The sequence below is a fragment of the Erpetoichthys calabaricus genome, chromosome 8 (assembly GCF_900747795.2).
Source record: "Erpetoichthys calabaricus chromosome 8, fErpCal1.3, whole genome shotgun sequence".
In the NCBI taxonomy this organism is placed as follows: Eukaryota; Metazoa; Chordata; class Cladistia; order Polypteriformes; family Polypteridae; genus Erpetoichthys; species Erpetoichthys calabaricus.
The window spans coordinates 18,018,107-18,041,067 of record NC_041401.2 but is presented as its reverse complement, the minus strand read 5'-3'; the positions used below and the strand labels follow the sequence as shown (position 1 = coordinate 18,041,067).

The following is a 22,961-nucleotide window of genomic DNA, read 5'->3' as shown; positions in this document are numbered from 1 at the left end:
ATTGTGACATTCATCACTTCTTTCATTTTTATTTCAATTTAGCAATGAACGATGCACCCTGTCAACTATTCAGCCAATTACAGCTGCCTAGCTTGCAATCAGTAGGGAAAGAAACTTGGATCTGATTAGTTATATGTATGTCAGCCAGTAGTGGTAAACTTGTGGAAAGTGGGTGAGGGAATAGATTGGTTGATTGCACTTACAGCTGCCAAATACTGTCAAGCATATAGGTTCAGTCTTCCAAGTGATTGGTTGAATTGCAAATGTTTTGTTCATTTTTTTTATTTTATTGGTAAATTGGTGCCTACTAGGACGTGCCCTTGATGTGCTGAGGTGGTTTATGTGCCTCAGTTATCTTTAGAGCTGTTTTGTCTTGACATAATGTACGTGACTCTAGCAAGGGTTACACGAGGCAAATACCTGGAAGGGGAGGCACCAGTCAAAGAACAATCCATAATTGATCTTAAGGAGTTATCGAATTAAACCGAAAAGAACCTTCTGGAGCCAAGTCAAATGTGATGCCTGCTGGGAAGCACCTTGTGCCTGGGTGACCACGAAGCCTAGTTGTGTGCCACTGAAAATGCAACATGGAGCTGCCACTGGAACTTCTCACCCAAATTGTGAAGGGTGATGATCAGGCCCAATGCCAGTTGGGTGACGGGCATACTGGACATTACCCATGGGAACTAACTGTTAGAATGTGGAATGTAATTTTTCTGGCAGAAAGCAGCTAGAACTCATGTGGGAGACTTAAAAATATCTCGTATATAGCGTCAGGCTTACCTTAACGGATATCTTTGGCTTTTGAACCAAATTTTTTGGTCAACAGTGGTATCTCCACTTCTACTCCAGATTTGGCCCAGCGGAGCATCCCCGGGTGGGTTTTGGGGATAGTTACCAGCCTACAGCTAAGAGATTTACTTTGGTGTTTGTTGTAGTGAATAAGAGGGTCACTTCATTGTGACTTTGAGTTGCAACGTGGAAAACCTTTACTCATGTTTCTATACATAATGTGTAACAACTATTGAGAGTAATCACACTTTTTAGACAAGTTTGATGCTCATAAAATTACTATTTGCAAGCTCCATAGTCCTACTGAGAGAATTCTGTGCTCATGTGGGGAATGACAAATGTCCTTGTAGTGTGTGATTTTTGAAAAACAGCCTTCGTGATCTGAATCTGAGCGGTCAATTTTTAATGAATTTCTGTGTTAGTCATTGGTTATACATAGAGCAAGCACCATGTTTCAACACAACATTACTCATTAGTGTTCCAGAGCACTTTGAGTCAGTCGATCATCGAACGAGTCACTGGATTGCTGGGGTAAAGAGATTATGGTTTGATGGTGTGCTTGCTCAGGTGGTTGGAGAGCCTAGACAGATCTGCAACACAAAAATAATAATAATTTATTTCTTGTATAGCCAAAAACCACACAAGGAATATTGCAATGGGCTTTAACAGGCTCTGTTTTTGACAGCCTCCTCAGCCTTGGGTCCACAAAATGTGTGTTTGGGACAAGTCAGAGACATAGTGTGAATGAACCATTTTCAAGACCATATTAATAGAGATGTCTGCAAAGAGCTGTAGTCAGAAAGTTGTTAGTGACAGTTATAGAGGCGACCCTTGAACCAGCTGTTGGACTTCAACAGGAAACAAAGTTGTAAAGTCAAAGGAAGAGAGTGGCCTTCAGTGTGATGTTGGCACTTTATGCTACATCCTGTGTGTGAAAATGTGCAGTAGAAATGAATGTTGTTTTTCGGAAGATGCTCTTCAAGTATGGCAGAGCCATTCCGGCAGGCCAGAAAGGTGGTAGCTGTAGCAGTGACTGAAGCATAAGCCTAATATATATGCATAGGTGGAATTTGGTGAAACCATGGAGAAAAAGTTTTGAATGGCCTCAGAGGATCAGTCATATAAGAAGGGTAGGTGGGATATCACTAAGGCTGTTCTCAGCAAGAATAGAGAAAAATGGACTTCAACTGGGAATATTGGTAAGAAGTGGAAAGACAGCTTTATTGAACTAAATTCATGGGATATATTCTGGGTGGAGCAGAAGGCATTGACAGCATTTTGCTGCGACTGTGTCCATCTTTATTTATGGCAGAGGTTGTCTCGGTCATTACAAAGCTTGGTAGATGCAAGGCTGCAGGAGTGGTTAAGATATGATGTGAAGTACTGAAATCAATGTTGTTTGGAAGGCTTGGATAGCGTTTCAGGATTGGCAGCCTTGAGTGGTGTTTTGGTCCCAGTTTTTAGAAAGGCAGAACAAAAAGTTGTGTTCCAGTCACAGCATTCCTGTAAAAGTCTTTCCAAGACTGCTGAAATGGAGATTTCATCTGACTTGCTGTATCTCCGGAGGTAAATCTGTACTGGCTCTGCAATAGCGGGCTGACTCTGTCATTTTTCAAGGGTCACGCAAGTCTGTCAGTCCTTTCTACATGTGCTTGTGGATTTGAAAATGCTTATGATCATGTATCCTGCCAGCTCTGTGCCATTCAGTCACTTATATTTATGAAATAGAGATGTGTTCCCATATCCTTATATATAATTTGATAGTATCCGTATGTATGGTGTTCGCGTCAATACCCCATATGTATGGTGTTCACGTCAATACCTTGACTCAATACAAGTTAGAAGCATGAGTAATGATGGCTGGGTATTAACAACGGTCATTGTTTAAATTTTAGCCGACCTCCGATCTAAAATGAGTGATGATCGCAACGCAGCCACAACAGCAGCGGCCGTTGAAAGGATGCGTAGGAAATGAAGTCACATGACTGACAAGGAACATAGACTTGCTAATGTGACCAGACATACACAACGTGAACAACAAACAGATGAGCAGCGTGTGGCTACAAATACTACTAATGCTGAAAGAAATCGTGCAAATTGGACACAAAGGACAGATGAAGAACGTGCGCTACAGAATGCTACTAACGCTGGAAGAAATCACGCCAGCCGTGCACAAGCGACTGAAGAAGCTCGAGCAGCCGCAAATGCAGCACGTGTTGAAAGACATCGAGCGGCATAGCATTGCCATGTGCAGTCACACAGATATTATTGAGGTCGAAGTTCCAGAGCACCACTCTGGCGCATTTGACAAACTGTGTAAACATTGCAACTCATTCAACTTCACCTGTGAGAACAAGCAAGTTGGAGAATACAATTGCTGCCATAAAGGTCAAGTTCAAATTAACCCTTACAGATACCCTGACAGGTTTAAGAACCTGTTGACATATTTAGACCCAAACTCCAAGCACTTCTTGGAAAATATCAGAAAGTACAACAGTGCATTAGCCTGTGCATCCATGGGTGCACAAATATCCCTGCCTCCAGGCCATGGTCCATATTGTTACAGAATACATGGCCAAATATACCATCAATCTGGACCCTTGCACCCCGAAGAGGGTGAAACACCAAAATTTGCTCAAATCTATATATTAGAACAAAATCATTTCAGGGACTTAAAAAAACAAATAATTCTTTGCAGAGAAAGTATTGATTTCACAAACGTAGAATTTGTAGCCCGATTCGATCGGGCTCCCAGTCGCTAGTGTTGAATTAAGTCAAGAAAACTGCAACAAAAATGATGATAATGGAAAACAGGCTGTCCTTCTGCTGACATGAATCATTTTATTTCTTTCATCCTTATTTTTTTTAAGATGTCAGGTTTTAACCATCTCATTTGCATTTGGGTTGGCAGAGATGAGCAAAACTTTTTTTTTTTAAATCGAGCATTGCTTCAGTTGCAGAATTAAATGTGCATTTTCTGAAACTCCAATGTACCATGGAACTGTTTCACATGTCATAATAAATTGAAGGAAAACGTAAATTTTCATAAACTGCATTTAATCTACATTACATGGTATTCTTATCCCCTACTAAAGTTATTGTCTGTTTTTCACCTGCATTATTATCATTCTTTAATATTATTTATTGTATCAGTATGCTGCTGCTGGAGAATGTGAATTTCCCATTGGGATTAATAAAGTATCTATCTATCCATCTAGCCATCTATCTTTCTAGCCATCTATTATCTAGCCATCTATCTATCATCATTTTTCATTGTGATAAAGTTTACAACACTTTTTCCCATAACATTTTTTAGTTTCTGCAAAAACATAAAGGCCTCCATTAATACTAAGGTGGTTGCTTAATGACACCCCTTTTTTGGCATAAGTGTAGTCCATACCAGCTGGGTGGAAGAGATCCTCTTGGATTTTTTGAAACAAAAAGTTATTGGTATGACATGTGTGCGTTGACTCTTTTTCAAGAGAACAGATAGAAACTAGTTTTTGCCTCTTGTATGACTTCTAAGTCAAGGCAACAGACTTTTCTTTCAAAATGTTTTATTATTGCAACATCCTTCTAAATTTAAAAGCAAACCCCACACAGTATAATCAAGCGTGTTTTCGCCTTGTAGTCGAGTATCTGATATTCCTGAGCATGTATTTTGCCTTCAGCAGGAGTTGCAAACTTTATTTAATCTTAATAGTTACCAACAGGGCTACTGCAAGTCTTGTCACTGCCATGTGATGGTGGTTTTAAACCACAAATGAATTATTCAGAATCCAATTCATAACTCTGGGTTCTGTGCCAAGTGCCCACTTCTGCCAAGAGTACAGACCACTACACAGTTTTGAGTTTGTTGTAAATGCCAGTTTCGTTTGTCCTTTAACAATGATGTATTGACCACAATGTAAAAAGACTGTCCCTCTGTTTTTCTGAATAATTTTTAAAAACTTCCTTTTTTAAGTGCATGCTCAATGTCTTTAATACGGTATTAATTTTAGTTACCTCGAGCAGCATTCACTTTCACAATAAGCCATAGTTAGAGGTTCTTTTGTAATTTTACAAGCCATCATTTTCATTAATCATTTGATTATTGTTGTGAATAATCAATTATGTATATGTTTGTGCAGCCCTAATTTTAAGTTTAATATCAGTCTCTGTGCAATTTTTTTAGTCTTTTAATAATCCAATTCAGGGCTTGTATTTCAGAGAGGAATTTTTGGAATTATGTCTATTATAGAGAAAAAAAAAACTCACATGGCTTAACTTAAAATGCATGAAAATTCTGTTGCTCTTTACAGGCAAATAATGCTTTTTTATTACCGTTTTTATCCAATATAGAATCCATTCAGGAAAAGAATAAATGTCATTTTTCATATACGCTTTGCAAGCACGATGATGTGATTAATCTTGTCACATTATGCAATTGAATGACAAAGTTAGAAACGATAGGAAGAATAAATTCATATTCTTCCTCTGAATGTAATGGAGATGAATGCAGTTGCTCAGCCAACAAATCTTCTGACTTATCTAGTTCAGGTGCCTAATGTAGCTGCACTAGGCACAGTCTTGGACAGGACGTTGGGGTTGCACACTTCCAAACTTAACTCATTTGTGGCCAATTTAAAGTAGTCAAGTAATCTAACCTTTATGACATTAGGATATGGAAGGAAACACAGAATTTAGCTGTAGAAATAAAAAAAAATAAAAAAATCTGTACTTGTGCCTAATAGCAAAAGGAGACACTCTATACTGTACATCATTCCAATGTAATATTTATTTAGTGTTTCAGAAATTACATATTGTCTGGACATTTTGTGAGGCTAAATGAAGCATCAGCGTATTTTTAGCTAATGATGTGACATGTGAAGTGTTGCAGTGAAATGCAGTTAACAGGGGTGGTAAAACCACTTACGTTTGCTGAAAATAAATGAACAAAACACTAACTTGTTGTGTTGTATACATTTTTGAAGCCAAAGAAATGTACACCTAAAATGTGTAAACACAAGTTAAAGCACAGAGTATAAATATTTAGTATGGGAGCAAGTGAGTATGAGCCTCCAGGTATAAGTAATTACTACTGCATAGATTGGTCAGGCTCAGTGTACATAGGCATAAGCAACAGCAATGTGTCATCACATATATGAGGCACTTTTAAAACAACAGAACAAACCTAAAAAAAAAAAAATCAATAATTCAATTCACAAAGACAACCTTAAAAGTTGGATAAACGTAAGAAGGAAGTCAGTCATTATCCAACCTGCTATATCCTAACACAGGGTCATGAGGGTCTGCTGTAGCCAATCCCAGCCAACACAGGGCGCAAGGCAGGAACAAACCCTGGGCAGGGCGCCAAAAGAAGGAAGTGATTTTGAAAAGTAAAAAATCAATAATTTGTGGCATTTGAAATTTGACTTGACCATTAAATATTGCCTTCAGTGTTATTAACCATCCAATGCATCCTGTGTATAGTGTTCTAATCAATCCATCCATTTTCCATAAAAACATCATCCTGAGCAATGTAGGGGCTCTGAAGCCTATCGTGGCAAGCATAAGCACAAGGCAGGAACAATCACCAGACAGGATGCCAGTCCAATGCTTGGCAAACGCACTAACCCTCACTAGGCTTAAAATAGCCAAAGTCTCAAACCAGATAAGGAGACTTGCTGAGAAACCTCATTTTAAAAATGTGTTCTTAGAAAAATAGGTTCAAAAGGTTTGTGTAAATGAAAATATCCTAGCATTTACTAAATCATGTGGCACTGCCTTATTTGAATATTTACTGTATAGTGTTTAGTTTTGAATTTAAGCAGTGTTTACTTTTCAGCTACTGAACAGAAATGAAGGTGAATGTATTTAGTATGTACGTGTGATTAATTGTATAGTTCATAATGACCACACTGTTCTTTGTAAGCTCTACCCAGAAATTCACCCATTTCTTGGTACATTTGAGGCGGGATGGGGATCCTACCCCTGCAGCAAAAGTTCATTCAGCATTTGTATGTAATCCTTGGAAGATATTTTGGCAACATTATTCTCCAGTGAAGAAATGGTGGAGGTGCACATTACAATACTCTGGAGATGTACAAGTTAGGCTGGGATTCATTCATTTGTATTGGCTTCTTTTCTAGTAAGATTATAAGACTAAATATATTAAACCATAGTGTATATATTCAAAGTTGCTAACATTTTTCTTTGATGGATATGGTTACCCTTTTAAGATTAACGTGATAATAGCTTGTGTCATTTTTGTAAGAGTCCCAGTGGTGGGACTACTCCTCTGTATAAGCAGAGCTTTAATCTTTGTATATGTACGTTTCTTAACCGTCTTGAACAGTTCAATAGTCTGGGAAAATTTGCTTGTCCAAGGCTCTGCTTTTGTGGTGTTTTGTTTAAAAAGAAAAAAAAATCAAGTTAATTGGTCAAGAATGTAAAACATAAGTAAAACATTCAACCTTATGTTTGTGAACCTGATTGAAAGCCAAACATTTTTGTCCTTCAGCATATTGCACTATTATTCTTTCTTGCAATTGTGTACAATGAAAAGTGAAGTAAAATTACACCTTTTGTTGGCTAACTGAACAGAAGTTGTAGTTGTAGAAGGGGCTTGAGCGGCCTTGGAAAGCTTGCATATTGGAGTCTGTTCTATTAGCCAATAAAAAATGTAATTTTACTTCACTTCTCATTGCATCCATAATGGCTAACAGAATACAACACCCTACTTTCACAATTGGATAGTAATATTTTAAGTTTTAACCCAGTTTCACAGGTTTGTAGTCAATATTTGTTTAAAATTGTAATTACAATATGCAAATGTAAATAATTAATGGTCAATTTAAGAATAAGTCTAATCACATTATTTTGAATAGATTTAGATAAGTAAAGTCACTTTGTAAATTTTAAAATGAGATTTCCAAATATGTCCAATTCTTTGTGAGTATATTCCATTTCAATAATTATAAACTCCATTGAGCCTCTAGCCTCTCAGCACATGCGTTCATGTATATAACCCCATGAACTTGTGAATAAGCATTTTCTCAAAACCTAACTCTAGTCCTTGTACATAGTATACATTTTTCCATATCTGTGTGTCTGTTAAGGGTAATTACACATACTTTAATTGGGTCTAAAATGTAATGGTGAAGTTGCTGAGTAGTTAGACCATACCATTCCTTTCAATTTACAAACTCTGTAATCCTGACTGAAACACTTAACCTACCAGAACCTTAATTATAGACCATTAAAACCCATTGAACAGTGTTGATGTGCAGATCTCTTGGGATAAAAGTCATAACTAAATAAATATGTTAATATATATACAGACTGATGGAAATTTTGAATTTCTCCTAAATGATCTTCATCCTTAAAACTGAAGTGTTACTGGCTGCATTTTGTGCAAGTTGTTAACTACCATCACCTTTTTATCCTGGAAGTGTGAAGAATTATAGAGGAAGGTCTTTGATAGGTACATTTTTGCTGTTGTTGATAAACTGATTGATTGGGCTTTATTTGTCCTAAGGGGACATTTAGCTTTTCCCAAGAGCTGAGAAAATATAGAAATGTTGTAAAAACAGCAGTCACTGTCAAGCACATGTTTGAATTACAAAACAAGAGACTTGGCTAAAGATAGATAGATAGATAGATAGATAGATAGATAGATAGATAGATAGATACTTTATTAATCCCAATGGGAAATTCACAGATATGAGCATTCACATTGATGCTTTATAAAGATGTATTGCCATAGCTATGATATAAACTCTGTAGCATGTCTTAACACCCATCTGTTGAATTCATTTGTTTGTAACAGGAAGTGCAGCATTGTTTATAATGGCTATCAGTTTTTTCTTCGTTCTCTTCTCCACTTCTCCCTCCTGTGGGTCGAGTTTGTTTCATAAGTGAGCCAGCCTTCTTAGTTAACTTGTTGATTCAGTGGGCCTGTCTTGAAGTGATGTTACTGCCCAACACATTGCAGTGTAGAATATCACACTGGCTTCTCCCAAAGTTGTAGAACATGTAAAGGATGTCACTACCCCACAGTAAAGGAATGCAGTCTCCTAAGAAAAAGTCTGCTCTGCCCTTTCTGTGGTGTTAGGCCAGTTCAGCTTGTCATTCAGTGTGTTTACATGTGCTATAATAACTTATTCACAGATACCTGGTTTCTAAAGTGCCATGTGCTCCCATGTTCTGGTTAAAGAAAACCAGGTTATTGATCTTTGAGAAACCTGGTTAACGGGTGTAGATTTGTATGTGAGTGACCCGGTTATTTGTCCATGTAAACCCTTAACTGGGTTACAGTTAAGCATTTGGTACCCTGTGCTTGGCCATTGCACTTTGTTGTCCTGGTCTGGATTAAGTGAGTTAGAAAATAACATGGCATAATGTAATACCCAGGTGGGGCTGGGTGGTCTCTTTGTGTTGGGTTAATAAAACTTTGCATTGTTAAATTACTGGGGACTGTGGGCTCTCAGACGTTTCTTGAGAGTCATTCACAATTGATCTTTGGCTTCCTGCTGTCTTTGTTTTCTTACTACTCTGTTGTCAGACCATAGCTGTTGCAAAGCTAATAAACTTAATGCTATCATAGGTGTAGAAAATATAACTGATCAACTGGTTTACCAGATTAATTTTTTCTTGCATTATGGATTAGGAAAAATGTTTTATCTGCTTGCTAAAAGTTAATGGAAAACTTGCAAATTTATTTAAATGTAAAATTCATCCTGTCGCACAGAATGCAAAAGTGTGTATGCACAAAGAAAGGAGAAATGTGACATTATTACCGTGTACAGTACTAGTGCCTTAAAGGTAATGTTTGTTTGTGTGTAAGTGGGTCTATCCCCTTTAATAATACTGTTGAGTGATACTTGTTGTTCCAAGATGATTGAGTTGATGCTGGCTTCATCCCACCCCATGACATGGCATTGAATTACAGTAATATGGTTTTGACCATGCATAAATATTTAATCCTGCCCAATGGAAATAGGTAGGATGGCCAGAAAATAGTCTTGTCCCTTGTGTGCTTGGTAGCGGCTCAAGTGAAATGAGTGAGAGAAAAAACTGCATTTTTATTGATTTGAGTCGGAGGGGTGAATATCTACTATTGAATCTGAGTGGCAGCACAGCGCCAGGGCTATGGTTTTGGTACACAAAACTTTGAACTCTGACTCCTCAATTTATGGCACCACCGACTCCAACTCTAACTCCGACTTCTCTATTTGTAATTAGACTCGTACATTTGCTAAGCTGATTGAGAGAATGTAACATACAAGATACAAGGCATTTTATCACTGCCAAAGTGAATCGTACAGCTTCAGTTTAGCACCCATGTAATGCTGTAATGGTGCTGTTGTGGTGTTTTTATATTATTTATTGAAAAAAGTTGCAAACCTTGAGCAACAGTAAACAAAAGACAAAACTTGTCATTAAAAAAGGCTATTTTTTCAAAAACCTAGAAGAAGAAATAGTTTAATCAAATTAGTATATGTGAAATTGGAAATTTTAACACACATTACATTTAGTTGGAGTCAAGAGTCTGTGCATTGTTTGCAACTCCAGTAGCCCAATAATTGCTTTAGACTCAGACTCCATAGCCCTGAGCACCACATTAACAAATGCTTTAACTGATAAGAGGCATGTATATATGCATGATTTATCATCAATATACTAATTTGTTTAAAATAAATAGATTTCGGTCTGAAAAATATATACAAGTACATTATACTGCTATCTACCAAAACTGTTATTTTTAATTCTGGTATGATACAGATTTTTGGCCAAACTGCCTGGTACTGCTTTGTTACATCTTGAATGGAATGAATAGGTCATGTTTTAACAACATCAGAGTTCCTCAATATTCTTTATTGTTGCTGTTGTTGTTCTGCAATTCCAATACTAATTTACTAGTATCTGTGTTTATCTTTATTCACCTTAAAATATAGAGAAAGCACTTTGAGCTGTATTCAATGAATGAACTGAGCTATGTAAACTTACACAACACAATACAATTTATTTTTGTATAGCCCAAAATCACACAATGAGTGCCACAATGGGCTTTAACAGGCCCTGCCTTTTGATAGCACCCCAGCCTTGACTCTCTAAGAAGACAAGGAAAAACTCCCAAAAAAACCCTTGTAGGGAAAAAATGGAAGAGAGAGACCCCTTTTCCAGGAAGGTTGGGCGTGCAGTGGGTGTCAACAAAAAGGGGCTAAATACAATACAATACACAGAACAGATCACAAGTAATCCTCAATACAATAGTACAATAGAAATATTACAAGTACAGAGCAGAATTTAGATGATATCACATAATAGGATTTGAATTTGTTCAGAAACTTATGATTGTTAATAAGGCAACCTAAATGCAGATTCTTGTTACACATTGTAGGGTAATTAACTTGCTTTATACTTTGCTTCATGTCTGTTTCTTACAGTATTGTCTAGGATTTTCAGAATAAAAGACTCTTTTCAGGGACTGCAGTCTAGAGGTGAGACATATTAAGTCCTTAACAGGAGTTTGATATGAGTTTTCTGAAGTGCATTCACTTATTCTGTCCACAGTCAGTAAATCATTGAATCAAATGAATTGTGTATGTGTTGCATATTAGATTAGCCAATACCAACACAAATTGACACTCTACCCATGAAAGTATTTTCAGGTTATTCCATTTGCAAGTCTTAATCCAAATAAGCTTCCGCTGGTTTCCATTGGGGTAGATTGGAATGGGACTGAACCTGCTGTTTCAAGAAACAATCTACTTCCAGGTATTTTGGAACAGCTGTTGAATACTTGGATTTTTTTCTTGGGCTTGCGTTCCTATGACACAGTTTTTAGCACATGCCCAACAAATTCAAGCTGTCCTGAGACCATATATGTGTAGCTGAACAGTTTGTTAGAGCAGGGTCATGCAGGGAAGTGGTTGCTCGGTGTAAATTCTGCCACATGGATAGAATACAGCAACAAAACCTCAAACAATTGCAATCCTATCCACAAAAGATTATAATGGTATGTTTTGGTAAGTGAGCTGAGCTGTAAAGCTGTCTGCTTTTACATAGTGGCCTTTGCAGCAACTTTCTGAAAAAGATTGAAATTTTTCCCACTTTATGCAGATTATTGGAAGCATGAAGATATATACAGTAAAACATAAATTTTGTGAATTTAACATTATTCAAAATAGTCATTGAGCATAAACAAAAGGAAGAGAAGAATAAAAAAATGACATGACTTGACATGCTCTATTTTTCTTTCTTGCATGGTGCAAGAAGGGCCTTCTGTACTCTGACTCAGTCATAAACACTGCAGCACCCAGTGACGGAAGAAAGAGCCAAAGGTGCTTCTCCCTGTACTCCTCCTTTGTCTCACCCATAGGAGCCTGAGAATCAAAATATGGCCCCATCTTGTGTTGTTTTTTTTTTTTTTGGTTTCCTTTTCCTACCAGATATGCATGTATCTTCTCATATATAGATATCCCTTGGCTAACTGATTTAAATGAAACAGTCCCAGTTCCAACTCATGGTTTGTTTGTTTTTTTTTTATTTTTTTTGGCTTTAAAAAGTTGCTTTGTTTGCCTTACCTGTAGTCTTGTGTGCTGGTTCCGAGTTACCAGTAAAGTAATGCTACATGGGTATGACTTATTTAAAGCTATTGATTTATATTTCATCCATCCATCCATCCATTGTCTCCCGCTTATCCGAGGTCGGGTCGCGGGGGCAGCAGCTTGAGCAGAGATGCCCAGACTTCCCTCTCCCCGGCCACTTCTTCTAGCTCTTCCGGGAGAATCCCAAGGCGTTCCCAGGCCAGTCGAGAGACATAGTCCCTCCAGCGTGTCCTGGGTCTTCCCCGGGGCCTCCTCCCGGTTGGACGTGCCCGGAACACCTCACCAGGGAGGCGTCCAGGAGGCATCCTGATCAGATGCCCGAGCCACCTCATCTGACTCCTCTCGATGCGGAGGAGCAGCGGCTCTACTCTGAGCCCCTCCCGGATGACTGAGCTTCTCACCCTATCTTTAAGGGAAAGCCCAGACACCCTGCGGAGGAAACTCATTTCAGCCGCTTGTATTCGCGATCTCGTTCTTTCGGTCACTACCCATAGCTCATGACCATAGGTGAGGGTAGGAACATAGATCGACTGGTAAATTGAGAGCTTCGCCTTGCGGCTCAGCTCCTTTTTCACCACGACAAACCGATGCAACGCCCGCATTACTGCGGATGCCGCACCGATCCGCCTGTCGATCTCACACTCCATTCTTCCCTCACTCGTGAACAAGACCCCGAGATACTTGAACTCCTCCACTTGGGGCAGGATCTCGCTACCAACCCTGAGAGGGCACTCCACCCTTTTCCGGTTGAGGACCATGGTCTCGGATTTGGAGGTGCTGATTCTCATCCCAGCCGCTTCACACTCGGCTACGAACCGATCCAGAGAGAGCTGAAGATCATGGCCTGATGAAGCAAACAGGACAACATCATCTGCAAAAAGCAGTGACCCAATCCTGAGCCCACCAAACCGGACCCCCTCAACACCCTGGCTGCGCCTAGAAATTCTGTCCATAAAAGTTATGAACAGAATCGGTGACAAAGTTGGAAACGGGTTCGACTTACTGCCGGCAATGCGGACCAAGCTCTGGCACTGATCGTACAGGGACTGAACAGCCCTTATCAGGGGGGCCGGTACCCCATACTCTCGGAGTACCCCCCACAGGATTCCCCGAGGGACACGGTCGAATGCCTTTTCTAAGTCCACAAAACACATGTAGACTGGTTGGGCAAACTCCCATGCACCCTCCAGGACCCTGCTAAGGGTATAGAGCTGGTCCACTGTTCCGCGACCAGGACGAAAACCACACTGTTCCTCCTGAATCCGAGGCTCAACTATCCGACGGACCCTCCTCTCCAGGACCCCTGAATAGACTTTTCCAGGGAGGCTGAGGAGTGTGATCCCTCTGTAGTTGGAACACACCCTCCGATCCCCCTTCTTAAAGAGGGGGACCACCACCCCGGTCTGCCAATCCAGAGGCACTGTCCCTGATGTCCATGCGATGTTGCAGAGGCGTGTCAGCCAAGACAGTCCTACAACATCCAGAGCCTTGAGGGTAGCCTCCCTTCGCCTTCGGGTGGGGGGACGGGTCCTAACTGTTGTTTGTGCGTATGCACCGAACAGCAGTTCGGAGTACCCACCCTTTTTGGAGTCCCTGGAGGGGGGTGCTAGAGGGCATACCTTCTGGGGACTCCCTCGTTCTGCTGGGAGACTTCAATGCTCATGTGGGCAATGACAGTGAGACCTGGAAGGGCGTGATTGGGAGGAATGGCCCCCCTGATCTGAACCCGAGCGGTGTTTTGTTATTGGACTTCTGTGCTCGTCACGGATTGTCCATAACGAACACCATGTTCAAGCATAGGGGTGTTCATATGTGCACTTGGCACCAGGACACCGTAGGCCTCAGTTCGATGATCGACTTTGTGGTCGTGTCGTCGGACTTGCGGCCACATGTCTTGGACACTCGGGTGAAGAGAGGGGCGGAGCTGTCAACTGATCACCACCTGGTGGTGAGTTGGCTTCGATGGTGGGGGAGGATGCCGGTCAGGCGTGATAGGCCCAAACGTGTTGTAAGGGTCTGCTGGGAACGTCTGGCAGAGCCCCCTGTCAGAAGTAGCTTCAACTCCCACCTCCGGCAGAACTTCGACCACATCCCGAGGGAGGTGGGGGACATTGAGTCCGAATGGGCCATGTTCCGTGCCTCTATTGTTGAGGCAGCTGACCGGAGCTGTGGCCGTAAGGTGGTCGGTGCCTGTCGTGGCGGCAATCCCCGAACCCGCTGGTGGACACCGGCGGTGAAGGATGCCGTCAAGCTGAAGAAGGAGTCCTACAGGACCCTTTTGTCCTGTGGACCCCGGAGGCAGCTGATAGGTACCGGCAGGCCAAGCGGAATGCGGCTTTGGTGGTTGCTGAGGCAAAAACTCGGGCGTGGGAGGAGTTTGGGGAGGCCATGGAGAATGACTTTCGGACGGCTTCGAGGAGATTCTGGTCCACCATCCGGCGTCTCAGGAAGGGGAAGCAGTGCAGTGTCAACACTGTATATGGTGGGGATGGTGCGCTGCTGACCTCGACTCGGGACGTTGTGGGTCGGTGGGGGGAATACTTCGAAGACCTCCTCAATCCCATTAACATGCCTTCCAATGAGGAAGCAGAGCCTGGGGACTCAGAGGTGGGCTCCCCCATCTCTGGGACTGAGGTCACCGAGGTGGTCAAAAAACTCCTTGGTGGCAGGGCCCCGGGGGTGGATGAGATACGCCCGGAGTTCCTCAAGGCTCTGGATGTTGTAGGACTGTCTTGGATTTATATTTCAATTTTAACTTATTAGTATATATACATACTAAGCAGTGATCAGTCCAGTCCACTTCCAGTTCAAATTCTGAATTGTAATGCACAAAGCATATTCAACATTTTAACCAATCTTTATGGTTTTATTTTTTCATAGTTTACTTGTTGGAGCACCTCGAGCAAAAGCTTTATCCAAACAAAAGGCAAATGTGACAGGTGGTTTGTACAGCTGCCAACTCAGCACACAGCCAAATGATTGTCAACGGCTTGACTTTGACAATGAAGGTGAGTGTCTCTAATCTGTCCCAAGATGATTTGCTTAAATGAGCCTGTTTTACATGTGGCTTTGATTTTTGTCATTTATTATTAATAGTATAGTTCACTTTTTAGTATAAACATATAGATGCTAACAATATGAAAACATTTGGGTCCTCCTATCTTCTCAGCTCTCCAAAACTGATGTCACATTATGTAACTTTTAGTTTTGTGGTGTAAATTTGCTGACTGCAGCACGGTCACGCGTGTCCTTTTTCGAGACCACCAATATTGTGGTGCCTGACAGAGCCTGTGCTCTATTAAGGTTTAACAGATACAGAGAGTTTAGCTGCAGTATCTGCCCATTTTTCCTTTTTTTCCATTCTGTTGTGGTACATAACAATAACAACAAATGTACATAAAACAAGAGACAGACAAACTTCACTTCTGTCTGTGAAGTCCAAAACCCCCGCGTTGCTTATTCTTCATCGTTCCATTATATGTAATGTATTTCTGGATGAGCATTCACTGGTTGTTCATTCCTATGCACACCAGCCCACAACTGTAACTAAAGACAAAGTCAGATGGGTTTGATGGGCATGTCACATTACAAGACTGTCCTCCCAGCAAAAGGCTGCCAACTTCCTTCAACTTGCTAAGATTATGTAAATGAATGCCATGATAGAAAATTGATAGATAAGTCAGAATCATCTGTTATGGCCATGTCACATTATTACTAAGTTGTTAAGTGGCATTTGCTTATCTTGTTAACCTGCTAATCATATCACAGAACATTCAGTAAAACACTTCACTCAAAGGACATTATGCGCTTTCTCACCGCAGGAACTTTTTTCAGGCACCAGGGACTTTTTAGAAACTCTGGCCATTTGTTGTTCCTGGTAGGTAGCACTTTTTGTTTTTTTTTTTGTTTTGTTTTTTTAAGCTCCTATTACAGGGTATGCATTTTTCATTCAACCAGAAACAGTCATGGGTGGGGCATGAACGATGACCTGTGCTGTTTGGATAAGCACAAGCACTGAGGCCATCTTACAAATCTGTTAGAAGTTTGGAGAGTTATTGGTGAAGATGGGAGTCCTGCACTTTGCAGTACATCTTTTACCATGCACACCACATTGAAGCAAAAAACTTGGATAGGGTTAGTATTGCTTCAAAGCAGTAAGATGGGGGTCCCACATGAACTCTTCGATTACTCATCACTATTCTTTGCATATAATATATTTTGCATAAAGTTTACAGTTCCTGTTGTGCCGTGGGAACGCAACACATGAAAGTGGCCATGGACCATAAGTGTCCCAGAGACTGCATAGTTCCTGCAGTAAGAAAATGCCTAGCGTGATGTCTCATTAAAAATATCTGCAGTACTTTTACTTTAAGAATTTTCAAGGTATACTAAGCTAAAAGACAAAATGTAATTGTATTACACAGCAAAGATAAAATATACAGTACTTGCTCAGGATTGCACTGTGTATGTAAGTTGCCTCATCTTAAACCACTTTTACAATAATGAATCATCTAACCAGGTGTGAGTTTCAGTGCGGTGTTTCAAAAGTTTAAAGTAAGATTTTATTTCCTTATTTAAACAGCTGATCCATCAAAGGAAAGCAAGGAAAACCAGTGGATGGGAGTAGTAGTGCAAAGTCAGGGTCCAGGAGGAAAGATTGTGGTAAGCATAATAGTTAAAGAACTAACAGGGATGGGTGGTTGTGTGTGTGCGCACATATATGTAAAGAACCGAATTCTTTTTTTAATGTTTACATAGGCCGCACATGTGAGGAACTTTATCTGTTAGGAAGTTGTTTTTTGGATTTGGTGATAGAGGACATGCAGATGGTGTAACAGAGTAAGATGCAGAGGACATGAAGATATGGAAAAAAGATGACCCGCTGTGGCAACCCCTAATGGGAGCAGTGGAAAGAAGAAGTAGTTCTATATTCTGTTTATAGAAGCAGAAACAAGTTGCTTTTTATAGTTAATGCTGTAATCAAACCAGAATTCTAACTGTTCTAATGAAAGTGTCAAAAACATTCTAGACTGAATTCTAGACAATCGATTTTTTTTTTTTTTTTTTTTAAGAAGGAATTTCTTTTCTGAGCTGCGTGTACTGTATATGAATATTTTCTTTTAAATCTCAATATTAATAGTGTATCTTGTTTTGAGTAACATTATCTTAAGGAGTAAGTTGTTTCGGCTGGTTTAAACATTAGCAGTATTTGTGTGTCTTTGTTTTGTATAAATATTTGTTTATAATTTGGAGCATGTTCACTTTTCTTACATTTTAAATGCTTCTGTTACAGACGTGTGCTCACCGATATGAGAAGCGTCAATTTGTAAATACAGACCAAGAGGCTCGGGACATTATTGGCCGCTGCTATGTCCTCAGTGAGGATTTCACAATTCATGAGGAGATGGATGGTGGTCACTGGAAATTCTGTGATGGTCGTTTGCGAGGTCATGAAAGGTTTGGGTCTTGCCAACAAGGCCTTTCTGCAACATTTTCAAAAGATTATCACTACATTATTTTTGGAGCACCTGGTACTTATAACTGGAAAGGTACATAACAATGTAAAACTGTATAGATATCTTATAGTTTTTCTGTTAACTGCCTGGCTTGTTCATATCCTCTATGTGGAATATCTAATCATTGACTTTTGCTGCCATCTACTGGTGAAAGTGGATAATGTAAGCAAAAAAAAGGAAAGCAGTTGCTCCTGGGGTTAATCACATAGAATGTGAAAGCTAGAAAATCCTGGAAATGTTGTAGTAACCAACATCTCTGAAGTGGTGTAACTCACAAATTGGACAGCATCAAAATTTTAAATTCCAGTTTTTTGAATTGTCTCACTGTTTATAAGTAAATTCTGAAGAACCTGCTAAATACCTCCAATAAGCATAGGTCAACACCATAATCACATTTCCATAACCCAGATGCTTACCCCCCCTTTTTTTTTCTTTAAGTGACGTTACCAATGCATTAATCATGAGTTGCTTTTTTGTTTGTGTATTTTAAGTCATGTCTAATGGTAACATTTAAAATTTTATTTTGTCATCATACACAATTAGATTGTTTATTTGCATGCATAATGTTTTCCATCTTGTGTTCATTTTCCACAATCTTTTTCCATCTGTCATTCATATCCATCACTCCAGGAATTGTGCGAGTAGAGCAGAAGAATAGCTCTTTGTTGGATTTGGATATTTTTGAGGATGGTCCTTATGAAGTTGGAGATGAGAACCGTTTTGATGAAAACTTGGTGCCAGTGCCAGCAAACAGTTACCTAGGTATGCATTTTGCACAACTTTTCATAGGGTGAATACACCTTCCATATTCTGTGTTAAATCGATAACTTCAAATTCATCTTGAAGTTTCTGCTTTTAAGGAGATGGGCCTTATTGCAAATCATATGTTGTGTGAAGTGAAAAATGATGATGCATAATTTCAGTCAGGAAATGCTTTCCAGTGCTCCACAGAGCTGAAATAGATTTAGCTGTAAGTCATCTTCAGCTTTAGCAGTTGAGTAATCAAAATTTTTAATGTGTAATAATGTGCTTAGCATTTGGGTTGGTGGAGTTACATTGAAAGGGGTGCTGGACAAAAGTGTATAAAATGAAAAATTGCCCAAGTTTTATTTCAGGGAATTCTTTTAGTTCTAAATTAAAGATATTTATATGAATAATACACTTTTGAAATATTTTCAGCATATGTGTGGGGAAAAATGTAAATCTATTTATCAGTGAAGGAACCTATCCAATTATTTTTGAGCTGGCTAGAAGAAAGTTTAGTTCTGAGCTTATACTTGTGGACTGTGCGTGAAACTTGAATTGTTGCAAGACTGTTGTGGTCCATTTTAAACATGTAGGCAACGTACCCCTTTGTACACACCAGGCGGTGAAGAGCTGACATTTTTAAACGGAGTAGGATCTGTTGAGGAGGTTTGCTTTTTAGATTACTTTGGAATTTTGGATCTCAAAAATGCCCATGATACATGTTTACTTTTGTTGTATTTTGTAAATCTTTTTAAACAGAGGTCATATTATGCATTTCATTTAGAACTACAAGAGGTATTATGCATGCTTGAACAAAACCTGTCTGTTTAAAGATGTTCATCCTAGATTGTGTTTTAGTAGCACTTACTAGTATGTTACTTTACTTCAATGACAAAAAATTATTTCTTTATTTTGTACTAACTTTAACATTCATACAAAAGTATTAAATCCCAAGAGCAAAATTAATAGTGATATCCTGTAACCTTCAAAACTACCAAAGTGAAAAAGTAAATAAAGACCAGAGAGTAGTCTTTATTAATTGAATGAGCATCAGCAAGACACATTGTACGTTATGTTCTGAGAAATGTTTTAAAGGTTGTCTTCACAAATTTGATGTTTTGAATAAAAAATTCCAAATTTCCTATTTTCACAGAGCTGAACTGTTGATTCCTATATAATGAAATGAGTTATGTAGTCTCCATATACAAGGTTGTGCTAAATTATCTATAAGATTTGATTTTGTGTAGATGTTGTTTGTTAGTCATCTTTCATTTTCAGATTTTTTTCCCTATTAACTTTTACAGTAGTTTTTTTTTTTAATGCTGTAATACATTGTTGTATTTTGTAAATATGGTTTTAAATGCATTTAAAGAACCACCAATCAAAGCAGTGTGTCATTGATTAATTTATCATGGCAATACAGCATCAGAGACTGTAATACTAGAAGCATATAGTTTCCCTTTACAAATAACATTTTTGAAATGCTTTAAAATAATTCAAAGAAAATTGAATGCAGGTTATCATGATAATTTTAACAATCTATTTCTTTTTCAGTTTTTTTTATATATTCTGAAACCTGACTGTAACTGAATTTTGCAGTCATGCATAGCTTTTTTTTCTCTTTCTCTGTATAATGCAGGTTTGCTGTTTTTTGACAGTGTGTCTAATGTTGATCCTGCTCAATTTGTATATAAGTCCTCACCTCTTCCTGTGAAAGCAGGCAAAATCCGCAGATGTGATGGCAAATAGTTACTTAGGTTTGGTGACCTAGCCAGAGCGACAAAGTGTACATTCCAGTCCATTTTCCTTTTAAGTTTTCATTTGATTGTTGCAAATAATTAGCCATAAAAACAATCTTCTGTCTTTGGACATGTGCACCAAGAAGCTAACCACCCTTAACAAAATCCAGTTTGTCATGGTTTCTATCGTACATTACTATGTGTAATTGAAAATATTCCTGTTACCTTACATCATGATAATTCATTATAAATAACAATATTTGTTAGCAGAGATAGCATAAGTAAAAAAGGCAAGCAATCTTTCCCAAAAAAGGAAAATCAATTTTTTTTTTAGATAAATAGAATTCTATTTGCCCCCAGGGGGACATTTGGTGTTTTACAGAAGCTCAATATTCATTTATTTAATTAGATAGATAGGTAAGCATATCTTAAACGAATGACTAAAAAGGAAGAAAATTAAAAAGAAAGAAAACTTGATAGTCACAGTGAGGTGTTGTAATGGTGTGTTGTCATTGGTATTAAGGAACCCCAGTATTGTTTCTTGACACCTTATGAATAATTTGTTCGCTGAAAGTCTTCAGTGTTAGGGAGAGGATGTGCAGCATTGTTCATAATTGCACTCAATTTTGTTTTACTTCTTTCCTTTGCTACAACCTCCAGGGTATCTAAAGTGCATCCAATAACTGAGCCTGCCCTTTTAATTAGCTTGTTGCTTTGGTGGGACCCACTTGAAGTGATATTACTATCTCAGCCCACCACCGTATAGAAAATCGCACTGGCCATCACAGAATTGTAGTGACATCTTTCACATTTTCTACCCACATTAAAGGAACACATTCTCCTAGAATAAAACTATACTTCCTCTGAGTTAAGAGACCAGTCCCACCTGTCATTGTGTGGACCCCAAGTGAGTTTAGGAGTGTACCATCTCCTACATCCTCTCCCCAATAGTGACCCAGACATTAAGGCTCTTTATTACTTATAGCATATTTTTTGGTAAGCAACAAAGCATTTCTTAAATGACCAGTTCTATTTATAATATCGATACTTTATACGTACTCTGTAGTGCACTCATCCCAATAGGATGCTAAAATGGCATTGGAGGATGAAGGTTTATCTTATATGCCATTGGTACGTGTAATAGGTGGATGGGTTTCTTGGAATCCTGTAATCCCCTTAAAATATGCCAGTACTATCCTCGAGGCATCTTTTAACTCTCCAGAGTAATATTACTAAGCCAACGATATTTCACTGGGGTTTTTACTAAACCCAAGACTTTTGGAAATGCCAAAGCACTTGTATAGCGTACTGTGTGGTGGGAAAGGACAGAAGAGAAGGTTCATTCCACCCTTAGTCTGAAATTAAGCAAAACTGAAGTTATTTGGCACTTTTTCCATTCATCTTTTTGATTTTGTTTTTTATTTTTATCAATATTTTTTTAAAATCCTCTCCTTTTTATTTGCACTTGTATTACTGTAGGTAAAATTTCAACCTGAATTTCTTTATTATCCAATGTAAAAATTCATATATTTTTGCTAATATCATGCATGATTCTCATTTAAAAATGTAACAATTTGTGTAAAATCATTAAGTAAAAATTACTTTAAGGCTGAAACCATGAAAATAATGCATAGTGTGAATGATATGGTTCCTCCATTTTCTATATTGCTAAATTTATGTTCATTGTTGCATCGCATGGTTCCCCATTTATGCTCATTCACTGTGTTCACTATGTATATTTATCTATTTTTAGAGCCTTTTTTTCACTGTTATGTACATTATTTAACCTTGCAGGGTTCTCGCTCGATTCTGGGTCAGGCATTACGAATAAAGAAAATTTGACATTTGTAGCTGGCGCACCAAGAGCTAATCACAGTGGAGCTGTTGTTCTGTTAAAAAAGCTTGGACAATATACCCCGGCAGCTCGTTTGAGGAGTATATTCTAGAAGGAGAAGGAACTGGCGTCTTCATTTGGATATGATGTTGCTGTAGTTGACCTGAATAATGATGGGTATGATAATTTAATTAATTTTTGAATGTTCCGGAAAGACATTTGAAGTAGAATTTTGATTAAGACCATGACATTTGAGCTGCTAATGTCTCCTTTTGTTTTGTGTGCACCAGCCTGAATCTTTCTATCTTGCATCATCCATATTACGAACCGAGAATGCTAAACCGGATGATGAGGACGCAGGGCACATCCGGCAATGGGCCGTAGCTGCAAAAAGACGTAACTGCGTTCAGGCGCAAAAAGAGTCGCGAGAGTCGGCTGAGGAGCCGGAGAAAGGCGGATAAAAGAGGGCGAAGAGGCGGTTGAAGGGGTCCGCGAGAGGCGCAGGCGCAAAAAGAGTCCGCGAGAGTCGGAGAAAGGCGGACAAAAAGAAGAGGGCACAAAGGCGGATGAGGAGCCGCGAGAGGTGGACGAGACCTACAGAAAAAAGGAGTGAGCACATACAAAAAAGTAGTCACAGAAATGAGCGCGCAACGAAAAAAGGAAAAGGCACATAAAAAAAGTATCAAATGCGGCAAAGCACGAAACACATTGCACACAAAAACTAAACACACCAAAAAAA

General features: G+C 39.0%; 1 protein-coding gene across 1 annotated transcript in view; it reads left to right on the top strand.

Annotated features, from left to right (window-relative positions):
* Positions 1–22,961, top strand: part of itga6a (integrin, alpha 6a) — a 99,234-nt gene that overhangs the window by 29,763 nt on the left and 46,510 nt on the right. Inside the window, 5 exon segments of the mRNA XM_028806294.2 lie at positions 15,267–15,394; positions 16,969–17,048; positions 17,680–17,935; positions 18,533–18,664; positions 22,183–22,399. Coding sequence (XP_028662127.2) covers positions 15,267–15,394; positions 16,969–17,048; positions 17,680–17,935; positions 18,533–18,664; positions 22,183–22,399 — 813 coding nt within the window.